We start from the raw sequence: 27168 nt of genomic DNA, 5'->3' as shown, positions 1-27168 counted from the left end.
TGTAACGAGTATTTAGTATATGGAATGAATATTTCAGAAACGTGAAAAAGACGTTAAAAATTTACTTCTTTTTTGATAATTTCTTTCGAATTAAAAATAGTAATAATGATGATTGGTCCAAATTAGCATACAGCATTTACAACTTTACGACGATAATTTTGGTACATTTATAAAAAATTTCGAATACTTTTAAAATGTAGGAATCCTTAAATATCCAGTTTTGCGAAATGTTGAGTAATTCAAAGCACATACCATAGAACGAAATATTTATTTAAGAAGTCAAATCTAAATAATATTAACCCTTCTTACCCTTTTACATAAATAAACTGTTTATACTATTACTGTAATTTGCTACGAATAAAGGATTTTTTTTTTCTCAAAATTTTTCATTTTTTCAACTTTTTTTAACTACACTCTATTTCTATTTGTTTCGTTGACAACTATTTTCGTTTAAGTATTAAATGCCTCATTACTACCGATTGTATTTATTTACATTTTGACTGCTTTTAGAGGCTGAAGCTAAAAATATGCATTAAAAATATTTTTTATTTATTAAAATTTAAAAGCATGAGAGAGTCTTCCCTATATTTGCATAACCAGTCCTGTTTATCTTCATTTCATTGCAAAAGCTTGAATGGTGTTATTATTGTTATTTTTATGAGTGTTATTTATTTTTTAAAAATAATACCAAACTTTTTAAAGGATTTTAAAAATATTTCTTAAAAGTTCCGGATATATCCATTTTTTTTTTTATCGCTGTGCCCATTGGTATTTTTTTAATCTAACTATATTTCTAAAACTTATTTTTGCGGAAGTTTCTGGCTCAATTAAATAAATACTCGAACAAATAACATTTAATTCAACATTTTGTAGTTTTTATTTTATTTTCTCTACTAAGTCGTTAGACCTGCTTAATTTTAAAAATACATAAAATTTTAAAAATGAAGAACATTTTTTAAAAATATCGTTTGAAAGTTTTTCAATTAATTTTAATCTTCGAAACATAATATTGTTTAATGAGTACATAAGATGTTTCAAAAATGGCCAAAATGAGAAGTCAAAGCAAACATAAAAAGAATAAAATGTCATATTAGAACATATGGACACATAAGAAATCCTTAACCACTAGAGTGATACGTAATGCATGCAATAAACAAAATCCTTCGATATAGCTTTATTTTTAATATTTTTGCGTGCATGTTACACATTTACAAACAACACTACTACAGGAGTTTTAACCATCCTGTTGTGGCAGCAGGAAGTGCTTCAGATACATCCTAGAAAAAGTTCATCGTAAAGCAAATCTCCAGTCATCTGAACAAAACTTTAAACATTTTATATAGTAGTCCATAAGTGTGTAAATATTATTTTAAAGAAATAATATATAAAGCGTATCTCCTGTCCAAAATTTTGAGCAGCTCCTATAGAAGTATTCGTCGTATCTATGTAACCAGGTAGGTAAAAACAAAAAAAAACAAAAAATACAGAAAAGGAAAAAAAAAAACTATGCGCAATGCGTCGATATAATGTATGTTTCGAGCCGTCTGACCAAAACTTTTATCACCTCTTTTATTGGTCATCAATGAGCATCTTGTGCGTAAAAATAGCAAAATAGCAATAGCAGAGTATTGTGAGTCTTCAGTTGCCTGGCTATAACAGTGAACATCTCATATACTAATATTGGTCATAAATGTGTAGCAGAAGTGTAAAAACGAAAACTATGCGTAATGCGTCGACATAATGCATGTTTCGAATTGTCTGGTCAAAACTTTAATCACCTCTTGTAGTAGTATCAGTCATCAATGTGCACCAGGTGTGTAAAAACTGTAAAAGTAATACGTCCATACATTGTGTGTCTCCAGTCGCCTGGCTGTAATTGTGAACATCACATAATGTGTCATAAATGTGTAACAGGACTGTGAAAACGAAAATTATGTAATATTATGTCTGAAAATAGTGTAAAAATACTAAAAATAAAATGATTTATAATGATTTTGCCCTTTTACTTCGACCACTTTTTCTCTTTTTAAAGCATCCTGCATTCATGCAATATAACAATTTAACGGAAGAGAAATTCAAATATGAAGGACAACAGCCATAAAGAACACTAAGAAAATAAGTATGGTCAAATTTATCAAAATATGGTAAAATTTACTGTATTTCTGACTTTATGGGAACACCAAAAATATAGGAATATAGGAAAATATAGTTAACTAACCGCTCAATGCAAAATACGGATTTAACAGGTAGAGTGATTAACATGTAGAGCTGTTCTACAAATATTTTTTTATGGTTTCTTTATCCATGGTTTCTTTTTTCTCGTATTAGTTCACCACTTATTGTTTATCAATAGTCATGAACTATAGTATTATTTCACTCTATATCATTATTTCTCTATAGTGTTGAAATAAAAATTATTTTAGGTATGTAATGAGAATAGAGTGAAGTTCGAGTTGAGACTTGTTTTTTAATTTCTCGTTCGAATTTTGATTACTATGAATACACGCTAAATAATTTTAGCCTGATGAGACTATTCATCATTGGGATTAAAGTATTCTCAGAATGGCATATTGTTAACCAGGGGGGTCTTAAAGGTTCAGGCTCCGTAATTTTGAGATCAAAGTCATGAATGTGGTCATATGCTCAGCATTACGGACAGGCCGCCTTTACTTCCCAAACAAGTTGATACCCATCGATTTGAAGCTGGGTTGGCTTCAAGTAGCCACTGAGGATCGAACCCTCGTCTTTCCCAATGACAGCTTTAAAACATTAAGAAGACTGTTAAATAAATTCTTCTAGTGAATATATTTAATTAAGGAATAAATAAATAATTTACTAGTAAGCATCATTATTACCTTTATTAAAAAACGATAACAATCAAAGATATAGTATTATTTCTTGTTTTTTAAGGATCATATTCCTCCTTTTTACTCCTGTTCTTGTTTTCTAAGGATCATATTAAGGTAATTTTCCAGACAAATTAGATTGAACAAAAATCTTAATTCATGGTATATATATATATTTCCCCACTGTAAAAAACAATCTCCTAAAATTTACGGTTTTAAACTGGTATTTCGTTTCGTTGCATGAAACCGCATGAGAACCATATTACCATACGTTTTCCAGCAAAGTTACAAGGTAAATCCGTATTCAGAATGAAATTTTGATTAAAACAGGTTTTCTTCATGATAGTTATAAAGTAAATCTGCATTCTCCCCATACATGGCTACTTTATGTCAGCATTGTGGTTAGTGAGAGTGGGGCGCAGAATTCGTATCGACTTGTCATTGCTGGAATTCGAACCTTGGCCACCTAACTGAGAGGCGAGCGTTTTATCGCCTGAACCACCGTGGTTCGATTGTCTTAGTATTTTATTTTACAATCGTCGTTGAGCAGCTGACCCAATTTAGGGTTTACGACTACTAATGTTCAACTCCGTAGCCTTGTAATTTTGAACCCAATCCAGAAAACAAGGGAACTCCTGGATCAAGTAATGAGAGAAATTTGCCTTCGTGGAGGACTTTTTGATGGAACTAACCCACATTTGCGTTACATGGAGAAGGAAAAACACGAAGAACCCCCCCCCCCCGGTTAGGCAGACGGCGAGGGGACTCTAACCCATGATCCACCTGCCACTGATACGTCAGCACTGTGGTCGGTGCAAACCGGGTGCAGTATTCTTATCGACCAGTCAAAGCTGGGATTTAAACCCGGTTATCCTGAATCGTTCTATCCCCTGAGCCACTTAGTAGGAAGAAAAGTCTAAAACTGTCTTTATTTTAAAAGTCTTACGTACTAAGATCATATTTAAGTGTGAAAACGGTTACAATTATAATGGCCCGCCTTGTTAACCATTCTTAACTTACCAAAAAATCATATCTAACTGAAAATAATTATCAAATAGAGTAAGAATTTGACAATTAATTCGAATCGCAGTTTCTAATTTGTGAAAATGTATAGTTATCGTACGCTAACGAAAACTCTAAGACAAAAACTAGAATTTGAACTGACATTTCAACCCCTTTACGATTAGGATGAAAAATCGTTTTGTCAACAGAATAGTTTTAAACAGTGAAATATAAAATGAAAGTTCGAAAAAAATGGGTATTTTTTTTTGGAAGAGCAGAATATTCTTTTAAAGCAAACCAAAGTTTCTTACATCAAAGAATCAAAAGTTGCACCAGAATACTGTAAATATTCCTTACTGTATCTTTTAAAAAAAAGTGTAGGTGGTCTTATAAGGTGTATGGCCTTACTAGTGTCATCCTGCGCAATTTTAAAAATTATTGCGAAACACTTTTTCAGTCATATGCCTAAGCTTCCATTATATATTCATATCCTGTTCCCTTAATACTGAAAATGAATATCAAGACAATTACTTAAAAAAGTATAATAAGGATTTGTAGCAGGAATGGATTTTATTTTGCGAACAATTGCGAATATCGTGCGAAATAAAGTCGAAAATACGCAAATTTGCGACACATCTGAATTCTAATGACTGATATATTATCAGGATCGGTATTGTTAAAACTTTTACGTAATACATACCCACTATTAGTATGTAGATAAAAGATAATAAAAAGGGTTTAATAAGGCTGACCTTGGAAGCTAAGGTGAAGATTATTTCATTCTTGACCTTTTAGTCAGAATATTTTTTAAAGCATACATATTTATGTTGGATGTTCTGTGATTTCTCAGAATTGTTTCAGCGGTGACATTTGTCTTTGTTTCGAAAGCATTAAACAAAACTTTTTGTAGTGCTTTTATTCTAGATTTTCTGAAAGAAAAATAGTTGCCTATTAATTTCAGAAAGTATAATTCTGCGAAAAACATAAAAGTTTATAAATTTTTTCTTAAAAGTTTTTGTGTAAAAAAAAGAGTTGAAGTTTGTTTTTTATAATCATGGTTAGTTTTTCTTCGAAGTAAATGGATAATTTGTCCACAATTTAAACTAGAGAAAATTCTAAACGTGTGTTGGCTTGTCAGAAATTGAAAAGCTTGTCCATAAAGTTTCAGTTAGATGTGTGAATGAATATTTTTTTTAAAGTTTCACTGGGCAACTTTTTACAACAGACTTTTTTCTATTAATTTTTCTTCCAATGGAGTTTGAGAAGCGAACAACTGACTTCAGCTTCTTATCGTAGCAAATGATTCCCTCATGCTGGAGTTAAAGGATTTTTATTATTGTTTAATGAATTACCCGTTATACCACCATCAAATGTCAAGAAATGCTTCAGAAAAATTACACTTGGAAACAAAATTTTTAAGTAAACCATTCCAGAATGGTTTCCTCTCCGTACCAAAATGTAATGTTCAAAAGATTATCTCGCAGGAACATTTCTAAACCTGTAACAAATTGTGTTTCGCTTTTCAGAAGCAAACGCCTCTGATTTTTTTGAAATTTATTTTTTTTAAAAATTGCATCAATTCTCTGAATAATTTAAAATTACTAATATAATATCTCCGAATCTGGCAACAAATTTGCTATTCATCTTTTGCTGTTTTGAAACCTAACTTTTCCCCAGCAAAAAAGGATTTTAATTATATGATTTCAATAGTAATGTTTACCTTTTTTGCAGCACAATAAATAAATAAATAAATAAGAATAAATGAAAAGAAAAATAGAGAAATAAATGAAAATGAATAAAAATAAATAAATAAAAATAAACACATAAATAAAATAAAATAATCCTTCTTTGCAAATAATTTGTACAGAGTTGGAAACTAAGTTTTTGTTGTTTATTATTATTTTTTTTTAATTTTAAGAGTCGGAGCATTTATTTTTCGCTTACTTTTTTTGTTGTTGGACGTGACTTTTCGCATAAAAAGTTGGTTTAATCACTTTAATCGAATTCAACCATACGACCAAAACGAGGTGTGAGGTCACTATTTTTAAACTTAAGTTAAACTTAAGTTTAAGTTTAACTTGCCTCTCCAAACACAACACAAATGTTGTGGCCTTAAAACCTTCATTAACAAAAAATGAAGGAGGTATCCAAAAAGCTCATTTTCCTGAAATCGATATTACATTTTAATAATCTGAAAGTTAACATAAATTAACTCAACAAACGAAAAAAATATAAATTACGATAGAACAAAACATTTTCTTTTGGAAGATCAAAAACATTACGTCTAAAACAGTTAATAACTCATGTACTGTTTAAATTAGAGAAAAAAAACGGTGGAAATTAAGTTGCAAAGTCATTAGATTTAAATTTCAAAGATAAAGTTCCATTATTCAAGTTTAAATCAAACCTCTTTAGCATGCAAGTTGAAGATCTAAATTGTTGAAGAAGCATATAATACCAAATATTTATGCTTATTTTAATCTGCTTTGTTTCCAAAGAAAAAAAAAACATAGAATGGTTATTTTTATAAAAGAAATTGTATTTAATCGGTGAAGTTATTTAAACATGATATTTTCAATTCCCATGATCATCAACTGTATAAAATATTCTTTTCATTTAATCGAATAAACTTTCTTTTGATAGTTTGAGGAAAAAACTGCATAAGAAAAGTCAATGTTGTTATTTAGAAAGCTATTATTTATTTTCAGTCTAAATTTTAAACACAAATTTTGCTAAAAAAAATACAACACACATATACACAATAAACATATACCTGTATTGATAAATGTTTTTGTTTTAAAAAAATACTTATAAAGCAATTGATAAAATGTTACATTGCTTACGAATCTCTAACTGATTATCCAAATATATTCTTAAAAAACAATAATAAAGGAAATAAAAAAGAAAACAACATTTTTATAAACACTTATGTTTGTTTTTAATAACAGTTTATGAACGAAAGCTAAACAATGAAATTTTCATACCATTTAAACAAAGAATGTTTATTCTAATTTGTTTTGTTAGTGACAAAAAACTATTTGTTTTTTGTAAATTCGATTGTGCGCAAATTCTGACTCGATCAGTTGAAAAATATGTGGAATCAAATCTTCAAGATAGACGAAACTCGCCAGCTCATTAAAAGATTTGACATAACGCAAGGTCAGTTTAAAGGTTCGAAAAAATACGAGATCTAAAATTTAAATTAAGGTTAAATATCACAGCGATTAGCTCAAATGCTGACTTTTACTTAGGAAACAAACTTTCAGTTTTACAAAAAATACTTGCAATATTTTTTTTCTTTCGCGAGTAACAAAGTTTATTCCTTTTAATAGATTTTCGAAGATAAAACTTACAATAAATATTACCAGATTAAAAACTTCATTCACAGCAAAAAATATATATAAGACATGTTTTAAGCGCTGAGAAGCAGACGCTCATTTGCTAGACGTGAATGAAAAGAATCAAAAGTGATTTAAGATATAAAACGAAAAGTTTCTAACGAAAAAAGGGAAAAATAAATTGCGAAACACAACTAGAAGACTAGAAGACACAGTAACTAAGAGAGAAAAAAGATGAAAAACGGAAAGAAAAAAAAAACACTGTGGCTGAGAGGGTTAAATCAGAGTAAACTGTATCTCCACGCTCTATGGTGAGATGGTGAGGAACTAATGTCAGTAACAAGAAAATCAGCACTCATATGAATAAAACAAGGCTCAAGGGCATCAAGATTACCTGAAGTGACTGGGGTGGAAATAATTTAGGTAATGTCGAAATTGAATTTCTTTCCACAATTATTCATTTACAATAAATAATTTTAATGTCGTCTTTCTTGTTCAAATTTGAAATGCTATTTTTTTAAACACTTTATTGCCTATTTTTTGCGAGATTGAACTATAAATACAGGAAATTTGTTTCTTGTCCTTCCGTTTTCCTTAAATGGTGAATTCATCGTGTCAACGTTGAGTAATTGGATACTGTTACATCAAGATATTTCTTGCGAATCTAAGAAAACACGATAATCGATTAAAAGAACAATCCACCATGGTTAAAATAACAATCCACCATACCACATCTATATCCGAAACATTCTGCACATTCATACACAAAGAGGGATTCGAAATTTATTGCTGTTTCGCTGAATTATGAACTATTAAACTTTCATGTGCGGGACATTAAACTTACATATAATGTGTGTCCTTTTTTTAAAGTTGTATCATTGGTATTATATGACACATTATGTAAGCATGGCCCAACACCTTCGACGTCAATCTCATCACTTAATTGGGCTAAATGTTCCCACAGTGTATCTGTCTAGTAGACATTTCGAAAGCAAGAAATTAATAATCTAAGACGTATGTAAGAATTATAAATGAATCAATCAATCGGCTATAACTGATGAAGACGTCCTTGTGTGTATGTGAAGTATTGTCTCTCAAACGAAATAAAATTGGGTTACCATTTAAACATAATATCGGTACTATAGTACTATGAAGTCCATAAAATATCTGGCTAACATAAGCATGAATAAAAAATATACGTAGAATGAGAAAAAGAAGAAAATAGAAGGAGAAATTTTTTCAGGATTTGTTGATTAGTTAGGAGAAATACATTTTTTTTTAGAATAATTTTTGTTTGTATCTAAGATTTATACTAACGCGTTACGGGTATCTCAATTTATTTTCTATTTATGATTGGATGTTGTGTAAATAAATGTGTTTTTATAAAACTGCTTCTTCAATATAGCTATATTCGTACATTACCTTGTACTCGAACTGCATTCCTGTTACTTAAATAGGATGCGGAACTGAACCGTGTTTCCAAATTGAAAATTGCAGTACCATGAATCAAGATTAAGAAGTACTGTATTTGCAATGGCCGCATATTATAGTTAAGCAAATTTCTACGATATTATGTTTTGAAACTATCAAATTTTTAATGGTGAGGTTTCACGTTCTTACCGCGTGCTTTTTGAATGTCGACTTTATATTACAGCCATACTTTAAGGATACTTGTAAAACGAAACTGGCATTCGCGAATGTCATAAGCATAGATTTGTTTTCAAAACTGTTCATTGCTGCACTATATTAAGTCGATATTCTAACTTTTAATTTGTTCCTTTCATTCTAAGATAGGGTTTCTCAAAATGTGAAACGAAACTTTTGAATGCAACGATTAGTTTATGACTTAAAGTCGAATATCAGTCCTTTTGTAGTAATCCGTTGAGCCGAAATGGCTCAGTTGTCAAAGGCACTGAGCCGTCTATGAAAGACTGGGGTTCGAACCTTAGAGGCGGTTTATGGCCCGTTCAGATTCAGGTTAACAAGTGCCAGTTTGTCTGATAAGTAATGGCTGCATTGTGCGCAGTGCTGGCTACATTGCAACGATTATGACGTTGGTCACGAAATTGTAGAGCTTTAATCTCTATGACGCATTTAAGATGCTGCGGCAGAGCTTTTCTTTTTATAGTAAACTGTTGTTACTTACGAACAGCAAACATATACTTATATCGAACACAATAAGTATTATTTTGAAGCTCATATATGATAAAAATTATATCGCAAAGAATTTTTATTTGAGTGAGGCGAATGATGAGAAAATGAGAGAATTTCAGATATCTATGAGAAAATTTCAAATATCGAAGGGTGCAGAGTTGACTGGAAAAGTTTTTCAACACCTGTTAAGCTATTAAACTATAATTTCTTTGCAATTACTGTAAAATAATCACACACTGATTGCTGTACTTTTATTTTTTAATGTATGTTTGTAGTGAAGAGTAAAAAACAAATGAATGCACAATAAATTAGATATAGCGTAAATTTACTGCCCGAAGTAATAAATTGCAACATAATAAAATATTCAACATTGGATACTTTTTGCACAAATTTACAACACCACCTACTAATAAAGTTATGATTTATCTACAAGATTAAGTCACCCACTAACATCTGTCACGAAATAACATTTTATGATCTTTTCTAAATTGCGATCACTTTCAATACGTTTAGCCTTTTAAATACAGAGAAAAAAATTTTATGAACTAGCATAAAAGTTAGTTGTAGCACTTAGCATTTTTTAGATTAGATAAATTGGAACATATTTTATAGGAAAACGTGTTAGAATTCTAAGCAGGATATATAATTTTTTGCTGTCTTTCTTTTTATTCATATCGTGTCGTTTTTTTATCCAGAAAAGTTTTAAAGTGTTATTTTTTATCACTGGTATATTTATATCAGGAGCAGTATTAAACTTTGTTCTGTCTGAATAAAGTATTGTTTTAAGTGTATTGGGAATACTAATTTTTTCGGAAGGAGCTTAGGATTTTTTTTTTAATATAAAAGGAATTACCACAAAATCTTTTCGAAATTCATTAGAATTCTTGGCACTTTGCCTCGTCGGTTTATTTAATTTTCTTCTAATTTATTGGAAAATATGTGGAAAAAAGTTGGAAAATAATGAAGATGTCAAGAGAAACTGATAAGAATTAGACGAAATTGAAGTAAAATTCGGCATTAAGAGAATAGTAAAGATACGAAGTAACTGCCGTAAAAAAAGGAAAAACAATTTATGATTTCTTTCCTAAAAAGACATCTGAAAATAAAGATAATATTTTGATTATCTCCTTAAGAAGTCTCATTGAGCTAGAGCCCTTTATCCAATACTAGTAATCCTACATTGATAAAAATAAGTAAAGATGAAAGCATTCTAATAAAATTACCATACTGTATGGTAATGACATTCTTGATAAAAAAAATTCCATAATTTTTTTAATAAAACAAAACATAAATAAGGTATTTAAACCCTTCATTTGGTAATTTTTTCGTTCATATGGTAGCAGTTTACTGGAAATTCTTGTTTTTAAGTTTAAATTCTTATTACAGCGCGTTTAGTACAAAATACAGAACTGATTAGCAAATTTAACCGAATAAATGGTTTTTATGCTGTACTTTAATCATAAAATAATTTTACCATCATAAAATTTTAACACATTCAATAAATTTGATCACGTATTATAAAACCACATTTCATTGTTAATTTTACAAAAATCGTTACCACAGCGCTTCGACAAAAATTATCAAGGTTGTTCATCATGTTCTCATAAACTTTACCATATTCTGGCAGCTTTGACCATACCTTTTTCTCATTATACTTTATTTAGTTTATAAATACCAGATTATAGTATAGTGCTAATGTGTTAATTCTATACATCAGTTATTTATAAGTAAAATAGAAGCAGAAGGGAAATCATATACGATATAATTTTATCAATATATATATACTAAATAAAACTAGGTTTTATATATATATATATATATATATATATATATATATATATATATATATATATATATATATATATATATATATATATATATATATATATATATATATATATATATATATATATATATATATATATATATATATATATATATATATATATATATATATATATATATATATATATATATATATATATATATATATATATATATATATATATATATATATATATATAAAACCTAGTTTTATTTACTTTCTTTATTCACAAAATGATTATTAAGAGAGGGTTTGACCCGTTGTAACAAATCACGGATTTTGACAGATTCACTTATAAAATGTATGTTACAATCTGACAAAAAAAAAAAGAAGAAAGAGCGAGAGAGAGAAAATTTTAAAAAAAAATCAAGTGATAAAAAAGCGAATATTGAAATTTTCTTCAGATAGCTGCATTTTCTTATATAAATTAAATTAATTTAACCAATTGCATTGTGTACTTTGACTAGTATATAAAAAACCACCATGCCTATTTACTTTTACTTTCTATTTTAACAAAATTATCATTCACCTTTTCAGACGCGGTGGGATAAAAACTGTTCCACTTATTTTTGACAATAATATAAACCACAAAAATTGTGATAATATTTTCCTCTTAAATGGCATGATTTTCAATCAACCACTTTAAATTTAGAAAAATTTGAAAATAAAATTTTTGCCTCAGTAGGAGCATCCATACGATAACAACATTTCTCCAGGCTTTACCTCACTAAATTTTTTAATTAAAATTTTATGTCTCACAAAGGGTTAAAAGAAGTTTGAGCTATCGGACAAGATCACAAACTGTATCAGATTTTCTATCTAAGGAAAAATAGATTGCTGCTACGTAAAAAATAAATAAATAAATAAAATAAATAAATAAATAAAATAAATAAATAAATAAATAAAGAAGACTTCACATAACACCAAAAAGAAACCAGGGGGTGGAGAACGATTACAATTTTTTTTAGATAGTTTACTAGATAGATCGCTAGTTTTAAATAGTTTACTAAATAGATCGTTAGTTTTAGAGAGTTTACTGGATAGATAATTAGTTTTAGATAGATAGTTTAACATTAAAAAATAATATATATTTTTTGTTTACTTTCAATTTCTATTTTAACAAAATGACTCTTTTGAGGAGTTTGACCCATCATATTAAATTAAGGATTTGACTGATACTCCAGTCAAAGAGGAAATCAAAAGGAATCAAAACAGAAAAAGGCTCTAAATTTAAACAAGCTTTAACATTTAAATGTTTAAAATACTTCTTATGCTTACGTTAGTATATGCTGATAATAGTATAAACTAAAGTAAAATACTAATAATCCTACTAAAAAAAAATTTTTTTTTGCTCTTCTAAGAGTAGAATTAAACGAGTTTTTAATCAGCTAAAATATAACTTTTTTAAAATAATTTCTTATTCAAAAAGGCTTATTTTATGATGTGATTTCTTATTACCATTCTTATTAAATGTAGCTTTTAATTAATCTAGTTTTTTTTTTGTTTTTAAATTTGTATCCCCGTCAATCGGTCGATCTCTTCCATTCATATAAAGATCCTATTTTGCTATTCTCTACGCCAAAGCTGTAACCAAATAAAATGGTTAATGAAAACATTAATGCCGTTTAAAAATTAATTTTTCTAGATCTAAAATAATTTTTATAAACTATTTCGATTCAACTTCCATTAGTTAATAATTTCCAACTTATTAAGTTTTTTTTAGCTAAAAATTGTAAGTTAATTTTAGGAACACGATTTGAACAATATCATAAAAATGTGTATTAAGTAACGAAAAGTGCTAAGACAATATATGAATTAAATTTAATAAAAATAAAATATATTTTTTTAAAGACTTAATATAAGAATATAGGAATGAAGCTATGAGATTTAGCCTTTGTGTACTTATATACCCTTCACAACCTTTTTAAACGCATTTGGAAAACAAGTGAATAATGATAAAACGTGATGTATTATTTCAAAATAATATGACATAATTCAAATAATTCGAATTATATTTATAGAAAAACTAGGAAATATATTTACATGCATAGAAATATTTTATAATAATTTTATATTGTTAAACTATGCCAAAATGATGTTTAATTTGTATCAAATGAGGGAAATGTTAAAGATGATTCAAATGATAATATTTTGCAGGTACAGTATGAATTTCAAAATTTTAATTATTATGTAATACTACATTTATAAAAAGATCCCAGCACTCTTTTTAGTGTTCTTCTGTTTGCTAGATGTACAGCAGCAAACTATCCCACAATTATTTACTTAGATCTTCGTTTATATATCACTTGGCTTGCTGATTTCATTGATATGATAATTGTGTTTGCTTATAGCTCACCATTCTCATTTTTAAAATCGATCTTTCAATAAAACAAAGGAATGAAAAATAAATAGATAAACACAAACTACGAAAAGAATTTAAGGCTTACTCAAGGAATCGCTGTGAAAACGATATTTTTAACATAAAATGACGCAGACGAATTTTTTTTCTTAAAAAAAAAGAGCAATCAATTTATCTTCTCACAAAGTGTGGTTGAAAGAGTTGAGAGTCTTATCGGATAATTAGTAGATAATAAGACTGATAAGGAAATGTGTACTTTTTAAGGAACTTTTAAAATAATTTGGAACTATTTCGCATAGTTACACACAATTTTACATTTTTTACAAGCTAAAATGAAAACCAGTTTGCCATTATTTTAAAACAGAACGAACATGAACGATAGATGGCTTTGCGCAGCACATGGTTTCGGATATTGGTTTAATATTTAATTTAGAATGGAAATTATCAAAAAATATTCAAACTATTTTAAGCAACCCGTAGCAAAACGCAACCCTCTTATAAGGCAAGAAATGATGGGCATTAAATCAGACGACTGGACAAACCCCACACATTTAAATGCTGTTGAGTTTAGTTGTTGTGTATCTCTTTCGGAATCCACGTAGCATGAAAAAGTACCACGGCTCACCGAGCATGCTTCCCTTTAGTGGCATGGTCTGGCGAGTTGAAAAACGTTCGGTGGATTTTCGTCACTTCATTTTTTTGGTATGGCGTGTGGTTATCACCCCTTCTACAAGATGCTTAAGAGAACGGATTTACGCCTTTACGTTTCCTGCAACTTCGCCATGCATACCTTTTTCTTTTTATAGAAAACAATATTTATTTTTCAAATCTTAGTGTTTAATTTTATGGATAGGCAGTTTATCATTCAAGATTATCACTTCAAGATTATTGTGGTTTGCCTTTTTTGCTTTTAAAGTAAATTGTGTAAACAAAGATAAGTGAAAAAGCTTAGTAAAGATTCTCAAAAAATTTAAATAAAATATTTTTATGATATATATTTGGTTTTTAATAAATTGCAATGCATTTTATTATATTTCTTTGGAGTAGTGATTCTGTAAAACAATTTCCTCATGTATGAAGAGCTTTGAAGTAATAAAATATATTTTTTCGTTGATTCAACGCGTCAATTTTACTTTGAAAATATTCTACTATAATGAAAAGCAACAATTCATATATTTCTAAAAGGCAATAAATTATAATAATGGCACCTTATTTTTCAAGTTATGAAATGATTCATTTATTTAATTGCAAATATACTCAATGTTCAGAAAAAATAAATTTAAATTTATTCGTAATTTTGAAATTATATGTCTTTTTTATTTTACATTTTTTAACACGTTTATATCAACTTGCCTTCTTGTATGTCTGTTCGGGTGGAACTTTGTAATCGATTTTAAACTAACTTTCCGACTAGCTACAGACTTCAAATTTGGCACATAGTTCAGAATTAGATGACAATGCATGAAAATGAAGAGAAAAAAGACATACAAAGTAAAATTAAATTAAAATTAAAGAAAAATTAATATTTTCGCTACTGTCTTTTGGTGTCGATTTGATTATTACAAATTAGTGTCACATGTCAGTTGAAAAGTTTTGTGTACAGTGAGTGAAAAATTTAGATTTTGGAAGTGAGTACAAAAAATAAAAATAAAAATAACATTTTTAAAAACCACGTTTTTGTAGTGGAGAATAATAATTAAAAAACAAAAAATTTGAAAAACGAAAAACGTGGGGCGCATGAAATACATAACAGTACATATACACATACATATACACATATTCTTACTCATACACATGTACAACCACATACACATCCGCATATACATCCACATACACAAACATATTCCACAGACACATCCACATTCAGATACAATTACAGATATACATACACATATTCTCGTGAGCACACATACTGTCACATATTTCATGCGCCCCACATTTTTCAAATTTTTGTTTTTTGCTTATTATTCTCCACTACAAAAAAGTGGTTTTTAAAAATGTTATTTTTATTTTGATTTTTTTAGTGTAATAAATGTAAGTTAAAATTTCATACTTAACTCTGTAATATTTAATTCCATTATAATTACACTCAGTTATCTTTTCTTTCTCTTTTATATATAAAAAATATGTGTTCGGTAGTTTTACCTTTTTTTAGAAAGCAACTTTCCGTTAAAATTTAAAACATCATGCGTCTGTACTTATATAATAACTAACATAAATAGTTAATGGTTAAGTATAGATTTTTCATTACAAACTAATATTTTATTATAATTTATTTTAATATCTACAGACGGGCAAAAGACAATTAATTTCTTTCCTTTTTGTGTTGTTTATTGATTATATTTTAGAATATTTTTTTTAAATGCGCTACGTATCGGAACACTATATTAAATAATAATTCATTCGAAATATATAGTATGATAAACCGCAAGGACAAACTATCGGAATGACTTATATATCGGGTAGTAAAAAACAGGATTCAATATGAAGCAGCTTGTAAAAAATTGCGAAAAAAAAGTTTAACGCAAATTAGATATCCATCATTGCTTCTCAAGTTAAGCATTAGTTCTAAACTCTAATTTGTTAAAACCTATGATATGCAACTGATATAAAATTTTAAGAAAAAGCAATTTTTCTTTAATATATTATAAATGAGTTTAAAAAATATGTATTGAGAAAAGACATTGCAATGATTTTTAGGTATAGAAAAATAATAAACCCTTATGGATTCTTTTTAACTATTATACATAGACACACGTAAGCTTAAAACAAATAAGCATGAAAATTCCAAAGCACAAACTACTTATACTAGATAATAAAGCCATCATGTTCTTCAAAAACTTCAGAAAATGGTCGGGATTACAATAGCGCTCAAAAATAGGCACTCGTTCTCAAGACTCATTATGCGCGAATGACATCAAGACCAGCAAGGCATTGCAAAAAGCTTCAAGCACATTTAATAAACTGCAAGTTTACAGCCGTTAATCGGAGCAGAATGAAGACTGTTCATTTTAAATATGCTAGTTTCATAATCGTAGGTAAAGGCGAAGTAGAAAAACAATCTAAGGTTTGATGTGTTCTAATATATTGGACGAGCATCTTGGCTCTAATATCTTGGACCAAGATGAATTTCGGTATTTAAAAAGTCGAAATCTTTATAGTTGACTTTATACTTCACATGTTGCTTCTATTTTATTTAAACAAAGGATTTTTCAAAAATTCGAAATTAATGGATTACAAAGATTAAAATATAATGCAATTCCATGTTGCTTTATGAGATTATGATTTAATTAAATTCAGAATATTTGACTTTTCACTTAACCAAATAATTGTTTTTTCTGATCTTTAACACAAAAAGGAAGAAAATGATGAAAAAAATACGATCTCAGTAAAACTAGTTAAACATTTAACCATAACATTAATACCTTGAACTTTACTTACAAATTTATTGCAACTATTATAAAATGTTAAATTAAACTATGTTTCCATTCAATCTGAGACACAGTTTCGTGTAATGAAGCTTAAGATGCACGATAATATTGTTTAATTTAACATCATATTAAGGTTGCAGAAAATTTAAACGATATTATGGTCCAACGCTCCAAAATTTCTTGAAGTGTAAAGCATGTCACGCATATTTATTCTTATTTCCTTTAAGGGAATTTTAGAACTATTTCTTCATTTTCTTACAGAATTGAATCCCGTCAAGTTAAAATATATATACATAATTTGATCTATCAATATTATCAACATAAAGGAACAAAATTAAGAATACATCACGCAAGGAATTTATTCATGGAAATTAAAAATCAGCGCATTAAATAAAGTTAAATATAATGCCTGTATAAATGAAATTTAAATAACGTTGAGTTAGTCATTTTCGAAGGAAAAAAATCTACATGTTGCAGGAAATGTAAATATTTACAAAAGACCTTATGTAGTTTAATGACATAGTTGACATTCGTAGCATGATAAACCCTCTAAATATTTTACCTGTTATCTAATGGTTAAAATTAGAAGCGTTTTTCAACATTTAGCGAAAAAATAATAAAATCAGAGTGAGCAAACATTGTTATGCACACGGAGAAAAAAAAAAGTCGGGTAAAATTGCCATACTGTATGGCAATAACTTTTCGAATGAAAAAATATGTATATAATTCTGGTTAATGAAACCAAAATATATGGATTTTAAACCATTTATTTGGTAATTTCTACGTTCATTCAGAAACGGTTTACCAGCAGTAAAAATTGCAGTTCTTATTACCATGCGTATAGAAAAAATTACAAAACTAAAAATAAATTTAACTAAATAAATGATTTAATGAAATACTTCAAGGTAGCATGATAAAATTACGAAGTTTTGCCGTATTTACCAAATTTTATCACACATTGTAAAATTCTGTTTATTTTACCGAATTCATTACCAAAATGATTCGGTAAAAATTATCGAGCGTTTTGGTGTTCCGATAGAGGTAACACCAACACGGTAACGTTACTATATTTTGACAGTTTCTGACCATACTTTTTTTTCTCAGTGTAGTTTTGTAAATTGATATTATTTACGTGACAGAACGTCCCAAACTGAAACAAAATATGCTTTGATTTCATACTTTCATTTTGTCAATTTTCAAAAGCTATTTAATTTTCAATTTTTTAATCTCATATTTCTTTGAAATAGATTTCTTAGGTATAGATTCCTGTATACCTATTTAAAGAAATATAGAAATCTTAAGGTATTTGCTCGAAATAAATGACTAAAAATATTAACAAAAATACGAATTGTTAATTTGTTCGATGTTAAAAAAAAAACAAAATTAAGCGTCAACTAAAGGTTTGTTGAAATATTTCTAAGCAACTTTTAATTGATTTATAAGCCTAAATATTAAGATTTAAGCTGTGATTGCACAGATTGAAGCGAAAATGGTTAAATATTACGTATAATATTAGTTCAGTTTTAATATTAAAAAAAACAACAACATATATTTATTTTAAAGATATTCTTAATTTTAAATATAACCTTTTTTCAAAGTTTAAAGCAAAAAAGCAGCAATTTTAAATCTTACGTCATAGTTAAACCTTACGTTAATGTTAAAACTTTAACTATAGTTTTAATTCTTTTCTTTTTGAGCACGACACAATATAAAACAGCATGTCACGATATGAAACAAATTAATTTTTTTTATCGTACTTCCCTTCTAATCAAATGTTGTCCATGTTATTTTAACTACGTATATTTTATTGTATAAATTCATTAAAAATTACAGCATGTGATATTCTTTAAATTTTATAAAATAAATTCTTATTAAAACGAAAAAAAAAGCCACTTCTAGTAACCATCAAACTATTCAAGCATTACTCAAATATTCATTAAAAAATAAAATAAAATTGAATTAAAAAAAAAACTGAAATTTATTTTCAAACAAAGGTTACAAATTTAATAATTTCTAAAATCTTTTACTAAGTAAACAATAGTTACATTATACGCATCAATTTAATCGGTACAAGTTTGGTTTACCAACTAACTTTGCGTACATATAAAGGGGTTGTAGCAATAGACGGATAAGAGATATTTTTTTATCAAAGTTTTACTTGGTACTGTTTTCAATTTTGTGCTTTACAAGTGACCGGCATTATAGCAAAATAATAGTATGATTCACAGCAACAACATTTTGCTTACATACTCCTGAAATTTCTCTTGAACAATTTTTAAAAACTGGCTTATTATTACATTGCCCTGTTCCTTATAAATGAGTACCGGTTATTACTGTTTAAAAAAGAACTCATATTTTATGTGGTAATATCACATTTATTACAGTACTTTTTTAATTAAATTTGTTAAAAATTCTTAAATTGAAATATAACAAATCATAAACAGTTTCCGATAAAAAAAAGTGAACATTGGCTTCATAAAATTAACAAAAAAATTTTAAAAAAAAGAGGATTCAGGATTATTTTAAATATAAATAAAAGGCACAGATTTCAATGATGCTAATAAATCAAAATCTGTATCGACAACAAACTTGAAACTTCTTGCCATAATTTCCATGATTATGACTATGAATATTTCATTGCACTTGCGAATTTTTCTTTTTTTTTCGTGTTCTTCTAGAACAATAATTACTCATGAAAATGTTTTGAACAAACATTTAAGAAAAAGAAGAAAAAAGAATTTTGAATTAACTGCTGCTTTTAGACAGTAAAAAGAAATTGAATTTTAGACGAATTAAAAGTTTTTTAACTTAAGGGTATTTAATTAAATTAGAAAAAATTTCGGGAGAAAAAGAAGTTTACAATTATTCCGATAAAATTTAACGTCACGGATGCAATCTATGATGCCGCCTTTGACTCATCTTTTTCCGCTTTGAAGATTTAAGATGAGACAAAGATTTCGCAAGAGCGCCCGGTGAAAAGATCTTGACATTTCATTGCGTAAATGGATTTTTAAAGGAAGTTGCGATAGAATAGTTTTATCATCTAATTTCTATTACCTAATTAGGTTTAAGTTAAATTAATTTCTACTTTGGAGCATTCAATTATTGAAATAATGAATTAATTAAAAACATATTTCATCTAGTTTACAATCTAAACAAGCGGATTTTATAAATTTTGTTTATAAAACTAGCGGAATAGTTCAAGTATTGTGTAAAATGTCAAATGTACTTTATTCCCCTAGAATTGCTAATTAGATTTAATTTCAAAAATTTGAAAAGAATTGAAGAATATTATTTCATTAATGAATTAAATTATTTAAACTTGTAAAATATTCTTGAATATTATAACAATGCTACGCTAAAACGAATTGTTGTACTACTGTAATCCGGTTTCAGAAACAGTTTTGTTAATAAATTGTTGATTATTCTCTTTCATAAGTTTTAATGAAAATAAAAACTTCAGTTTTTTGGAAAATGGGGGAAATATTTTTAAGAAAATAAAAAAAGTGTAAATGAGTTTTAGCGAAACGAAAATTGATTTTTAGTTTTTAAGATGGGCTGTTTGGAAAAACATGATGTTCTTGAGTAAGTAGGTAGTTTATTTTTAATGTAGTTTTTGTTAAATAGTATTTTTTTTTTTAATCAAAACTTCTCAATACAGTAAACTAAGAGATTCATTTATTTTCGTTTATGAAAATAAATAAATGGTATTAAATGTAAAAATTGAAATTCAAGGAAATACTTCCAGATCACTTTTATTTTTAAAAATTTAATTATGAATTCGTGTTTTTTATTGTTTTGCTTGTTTAGGTTATGATGATAATTTACTTTTCACAATTATGAAAAAAGTAATTAATTGGTTAAAATAATTTGAAATAAAAATAATTTGAATTAAAACTGTTTGAATTAAAAAAAAATTGATTTAAGGCTAATGATATGAAAATAATTTGAATCAAATAATTTGAATAACTTCAAAATACTTTGAAATGTTTGAAAATTTGCAATCAATTTCATTCCTTCTATACCTGTTTTGTAAAGATACTAAATTAGCTGATGATAGAAATCTCGTACTTTGGAAAAAAAATACAACCCCTAAATTTTAAACTCAAAAATTTGAAAAAGTATAACGAACTTTCGTGTATCTTTCTCCCTTATAGAAATTTTACATTATTTTTGTTTTAATGAGTGGGATATTTATACATTTTTTAGTCTTTATTACATTCTTCTTATTTAACTAAAGTTTTTGTTACATTACATTATTTCTCTTTTAACAACAGATAGTAAAATGTTTATTCCTTTGATTGAAGGCAAACTTTTTGGGAAAAAAAGAAAAAAAAAACAACTTATTTCAAATAAATTTCAATATAGTAGCTCATTTATGCTATTGTTTGATTGTAGAATTTAGATAAACTAACTTTGGATTTAAGATTTTATCAACTAAGCTAAATTTAAGTAATTTAATTGATTAACATTTGAAGGATGAGCATTTAGATTTATTGCTTTAACTATTCATGATGTCTACTAGAGGAATATTATTTTTTACAGATTAGAAACAATAATTTTTCTCTCCACTAAAATGATTATTATTTTGTACACAAAACACAATTGAAAATTTAAACTGAAACATTAGATAACCAGACTTATCGATCAATTGTAAACAATAAACGAATTTTTCGATGTAAAATCATAATTCTCTATCTATATTTTTCAAATTTGAATATTAAATTCTTTACAATTTTATTAATCTTATTAAATGATCTATGTGTCATGTAATAAGAAGTTAAATTTAACATTTTAGTCGAATGTTTTGAAAGAAAAAAATACTGAAACAAATTCCCCGCTGATACCTAACTTCCCATGTTTCGACATTTCAAATCTCGTGTTTTAGTTTTTTTTTTAAATAAAATTTCTTTAATAGCATGTATTTCACAATATGAAAACAAACGATTTTCATCAGATAATTTTTCGAAAATGCAGTGTTTTTGCAATGTTCCAGGGAGCAGAGATAAAATTAAACTGTACATTAAACCTAAAACTTCATATGTCACCTACTACCTTCCCCACAAACAACCTTTTCATCAAATATCGATATAAATGTTGACAAATTTTATTCTTAATCCACGAAATAAAAATGTTCTATTGTGATTACTCACATGGGATTAGTGGTGTTCCAATGGATATCAAATAGTTTCTTCGATATAGCCAGTTCCGGTACCAGCCACGTGACTCCGATTATAGCGGTCAACAAAATCACACCTACGGATGCCATCCCGCTGACAAGCAGGGGATTCGAACAAATTCTAATCACTGACAGGCGGCAAGTTCTTCTACAAAACACTTAATATTTATTTCAGACGATAAATATTAACACACTACAACAAATGCCATCGTTCTAACCCAATCCACTGTAAATACACAAAAAGCACGTTCTCGAGGAATTTTCCCTTTCGACTCGTTCACTCTTATTTTATTTCAAGATTTCCCTCTCCGACGAGAGTTCGATGTGGTTTTCTTTTTATTGTTATTATCACCGTTTTTGTTTTCTCGTTGCGTTGTACCTTAGTGGAAAATCGAGATTGCTAACCGGTCTTCGAGGTGTTATTTATTATTTCTTTCTTAATATTTTTTTTTGTTATTTTGAAGATGAAGTCTGATATCAGACGGGAGTAAAAGTTTTAAGCGATGTTTAGCGCCATCTATTGACGCAAGATTTAACTTTGGCGCTATTTTAATGTGGAAATCTTCTGCATTCAGTTATACAAATTGTTACCCAACGCAACTGCGGTGTTTATAAATTGTTTAAGCAGGTTATAAAGGCGGATTAATTAATGTTTTTTAAAAATAAAAGAATATACCTAAAAATATACATAAATAAATATACTTATAAATGTATAAAAAATTCTAAGTTTCAGGAGATGAAAAATCGACTGTAAAAAGAACTGAATTAAAAAATTATAAAATTAGGAACAAATCTAAAGTTTCGTATAAAATAATTTATTATTTAATTTGATTCTGAATGTTTAAAAACCTTTCTTTTATTGTTTGACATTTTGAATATTAACGAAATTTAATAATTTCAAAGTCTCATAACGACATTTCATAATTACAAAAAATAGTGTTCACTCCATTTAATTTTCAATTTGCTTATGGTAGAAAGATTAGGGGGACCCCTAAGTGATGACATTTCGGTGCCTTTGATATTTGTTATCACGATTTTATTTTTAGTCAATAATTTATTCACCTTCCTTATCAAAAGCCTTTCAATGCCGGATGGAAAATGAATCGAAATGGATCGGGGGAAAAATGAATTGGTTGAATTGACTAAGGAATATTTAATGCTCAGAAACGATATTACTTTCCGGCCCCCTTATAATATATTTTTGTGTAACATATTAATATATTATTGATTTATAATGTATTTTAAGATGGTAGAAAATTTGAATTTTGAATTTTATATAATTATTCTACAGTTTAACTTCGTGGATTGGGATATAGACTTTGTATATCGCTATACAATATTGCTTGAATGCAAACGTCTATTTTTAACCCAAAACATCCGATTTTTAGCAATAAAATACAGCTGTCAAATATAATAATAGTTGTACAATAAGTTGTACAGTATAATAATAATTTAGATGAAAGGAATTAAAACAGTTACAATTTAGGTTACATTTTACACTAAACTATTTATATTCTGAACTATTCTTACTCTATTTTACCATTATATATTAATATTTATTGATGCAAAAAATAAAACAGTGCTTTTTAGAAGTTTTACTCTTTTGTTTATTATTATTTGAAAGAAAGAATATGAAGAAAACTCCCCTGACGCTACAAAATAGGAAATTTATAAATTTGTAAAGCGATGTATTACTGCTATACAGTTAAATATTTACAGCAGATAAAATAAGATACACCAGGAAGCTCTGCTTAGTAACACTAATAATTGCCTGCAATCGCTTTTCTTCATTACAATTAACAGATTGTTGCATTAAAATGAAAAATTATCCAATTGGGAGATTCCAATTTCTCATTTTGATTTAGTCTCCTATTTCATTAGGATTTTCGTGTAGTTTTTAAGAAACCTAAATGTTGCATTTCATATCAAAGAAATTTTTTGCTGAAAATTTACATCTTGAACTAAGTTTCAAACTAACTTAAAAACTTTTAAGTTTGAAATCTTAAAAGTTTGAAACCTAATTATTTTACGGGCTTTTTTTTTTTAAATAAATTTAAATTCTTGACAAAAAAGTTATACTTTTTATTCATTCCCATACTTTCTTTTAATTTGACAAAAAAAAATTTTTTTTGGTAAATCTGTGGTAATGTTTATTGAGTTAAAGTGTAAAATTCAAGAGAAATTTTTTTTTCATCTTACAAACTTTTATGAAACACTCCAAATATCAAAAATATTTAGTGCTAGAGCAACCAACTTGAAAGTTTTTTAAAAGATCATTTAATCAACTATAACTGGTAATAAAATTTATTAGAGAGTAAACCCAAAGCTTAATTTTCAAGAAATTAACAAACAATAGCTTCCACTGAGGCAGTGATATTTCATAAATACTGTATACCAATTGTAACATTTCATTATTATAAATGTAATCTTAACACCTATCTTTTTTAAGTTCATATTAGAACATAAGTTATCAAAAATTATTTCTTTTTCAGCTTTTTCATTTACTCGCGATTGTAGTTTTACCCTGTTGAGAAAAAAATATGCCTTTATCTTACACTGATACCAAAAACGTTCTAAACCACCTTTCAACAGCAACAAAACATTATAGAAGAAATCCCATATAAAGTCTTCGTTGTTTAAAAAAAAAAATCGAATTCTCTGCTATTACTTTTAATAAATTATGGGGTGAATTAAGACCGATTTTGTCAATATACATCTTTTCCTTTCCTCTTATTTTTCACCTGTCATCGTCCTTATCTAATGTCAAAAGGAAATAATCTGTTACATATTTCCGAATAGTATTGAAATACAGATGTTTTTATCCAACCTATTACTTATGGGGTGGTTCTAGGGACCGAATATTAAGGACATTAAGGGAGTGACTGAGCAGTCCCTGCTCATTTGAAAAAGAATATAAGTGATACGCCTCACCTGGAGATTAGAATAAAAATATTCTTATGTGGGATGTTCTGGTGGGCTTTTCCAATTTCCTCTCGGTATTTAAATCTGTGCAGATGTTTTTGAAAAATATCATCGGCTTATTTAGTCGCAGGCTTTATATTCTTTTTAGTTCGGAAGAAAAGAGCCTTATTTAATAATCAAAACATTCAGCCAAAAGAAACAATCTAAACTGTTATTAACGTAAAGATCATTAGTTTATAGGAAATGAAGTGGCGTCCGTTTTTATTAAAGATTATCCGTGCTATTAAATTCCTGAGAAATTATATGGAGTATGAGGTACCTTTATGCTAATCGAGAAATAATTATTGATAAAATATTTAGTGAGAAGTTGGCTTCCCAGTTTTTGAACTATATCACTCCCTTTTGAGTTAAAACAAAAATGACATCGATTTATTGAAAAATTAAATACTTTATGAGATTAGTTTTTGGCAAGATTTTGTTTAAAAATGAGGTGTTTAAACTAATCCTTACATTCATTAAAAAAAAAAAAATTATTTATCTGTAAAACTGTATTTAAATATTTATACGAGAAAATACACTTCTGGCCATTAAAATTGCTACACCAGTAAGGCGACGCACCACGAACGTGAAATTCGCAGGGCGGATAAAGCATGTTGTGGTATGCAAATTATTAGCTTATCATCGCATTCATGCAAAGTAGGCGGCGCTAGCGACATCTTTAATGTGTATAAAAGAAGAGATTTGACAGTAAGTTTCTCATACGGAAATTGATTTTGAGAGTTGTTCTTGGGTAAAAAAGTTTTTGTCATGCCTCGTGTAAGAAGGAGAAATACCTACCAGCACGTTTCTGAGTTTGATCAAGGTCGAATTGTGGCCTACCGGGATTGCAGTTTATCATACCGAAGTATTGCTGCTCGCGTTGGTCAAGATCCCATGACTGTTAGCAGAATATAGAATCGATAGGTTCATGACGGTCATATGGAACGCCGTGCAGGATCTCCGCTGCCCCCCCATCACTAAAAGCAGAGAATAAACTAAACTCAGTGGCGCGACAGCCCATAGAGGGCCAAGGCCTACTGTGCCCATCTCAGTTTTCTTGACCTTGGGCTCTGGGGTGCAGGAGCAGATGTTCCGGTCAGGTGGTCAGCCGAACGCGGAACCCCCAGTGTTTAGTTCCCAAGCATGCTTGGTACTCATTTATCGACCCACTGAAGGGATGAAAGGCTGAGTGAACCTTGCCCGGCCCGAGGATCGAACCAGGGGCCTGTGGCACGACAGCGCGAAGCGCTACAAAAGCAGAGAATACAGACATGTTATCCACGTGGCCTTAAGGGATCGTACAGCTACGTTGCGAACCTTGAGTCAACAAATGGGGTCATTTACAAGACAACAAATGTCTGCACGAACAGTTCGGCGACGTTTGCAACAGCATGGACTGTCAGCACGGCGACCATTACTTCGGCTACCCTGGACGCTGCATCACAGGCAGGAGCGCCTCCAATGGTATGATGAACGACGAACCTGGACGCAGGAATGTCATGACGTCGTCTTTTTAGACGAATCCAGGTTCTGTATACAGCATCATGATGGCTGCATCCATGTTTGGCGACATCGTAGAGAACGCCCATTGGCCACTTGCATTCGACAACGTCATACTTGCCTATCACCTGGAGCAATGGTATGGGGTGCCATTGGATACACGTCTTGATCACCTCTTGTTCGCATTGTCGGCACTTTGAACAGCAGCCGTTATATTTCTGATGTGTTAGAACCAGTTACTCTGCCTTATCTTAGAGGCCTCCATAATGCTACGTTTCAGCAGGACAATGCACGACCGCATGTTGCCTGCAGTGTTCTAACCTTCCTTGACACAGAACATGTTCGCCTGCTGTCCTGGCCAGTACGTTCTCTACGTCTGATCAATGGTTGCCGAACGGCTGGCACGCCACCACTCGTCAGTCACTATGGTCGATTAATTGTGGTATAATGTTGAAGCTGCATGGAGTGCTGTACCCGTCCATGCTATCCAATCTCCGTTCGACTCGATGCCCAGAAGAATAACTGCTGTTATTGCTGCCAGGGGAGGCTGTTCTGAGTACTGATTATTCAGGA

The 27168-nt window shown here is 28.8% G+C and overlaps 1 protein-coding gene across 1 annotated transcript in view; it reads right to left on the bottom strand.

Annotated features, from left to right (window-relative positions):
- LOC107456521 (ephrin-B2a) overlaps positions 1-22536 on the bottom strand; it is a 399131-nt gene extending 376595 nt beyond the window's left edge. Inside the window, exon 1 of the mRNA XM_071183445.2 lies at positions 22109-22536. Within this exon, the coding sequence (XP_071039546.1) occupies positions 22109-22224 (116 nt within the window). The 5' untranslated portion in view covers positions 22225-22536. The remainder of the gene's footprint in view (positions 1-22108) is intronic.
- Between the last annotated feature and the right edge of the window lie 4632 nt (positions 22537-27168).

The sequence above is a fragment of the Parasteatoda tepidariorum genome, chromosome 7 (genome assembly GCF_982258835.1).
Source record: "Parasteatoda tepidariorum strain Cologne lab strain chromosome 7, Ptep-v5.0, whole genome shotgun sequence".
NCBI classification, from domain to species: Eukaryota; Metazoa; Arthropoda; class Arachnida; order Araneae; family Theridiidae; genus Parasteatoda; species Parasteatoda tepidariorum.
Note: the sequence above shows the minus strand (reverse complement) of the source record. Positions and strands in the feature narration are given on the sequence as shown.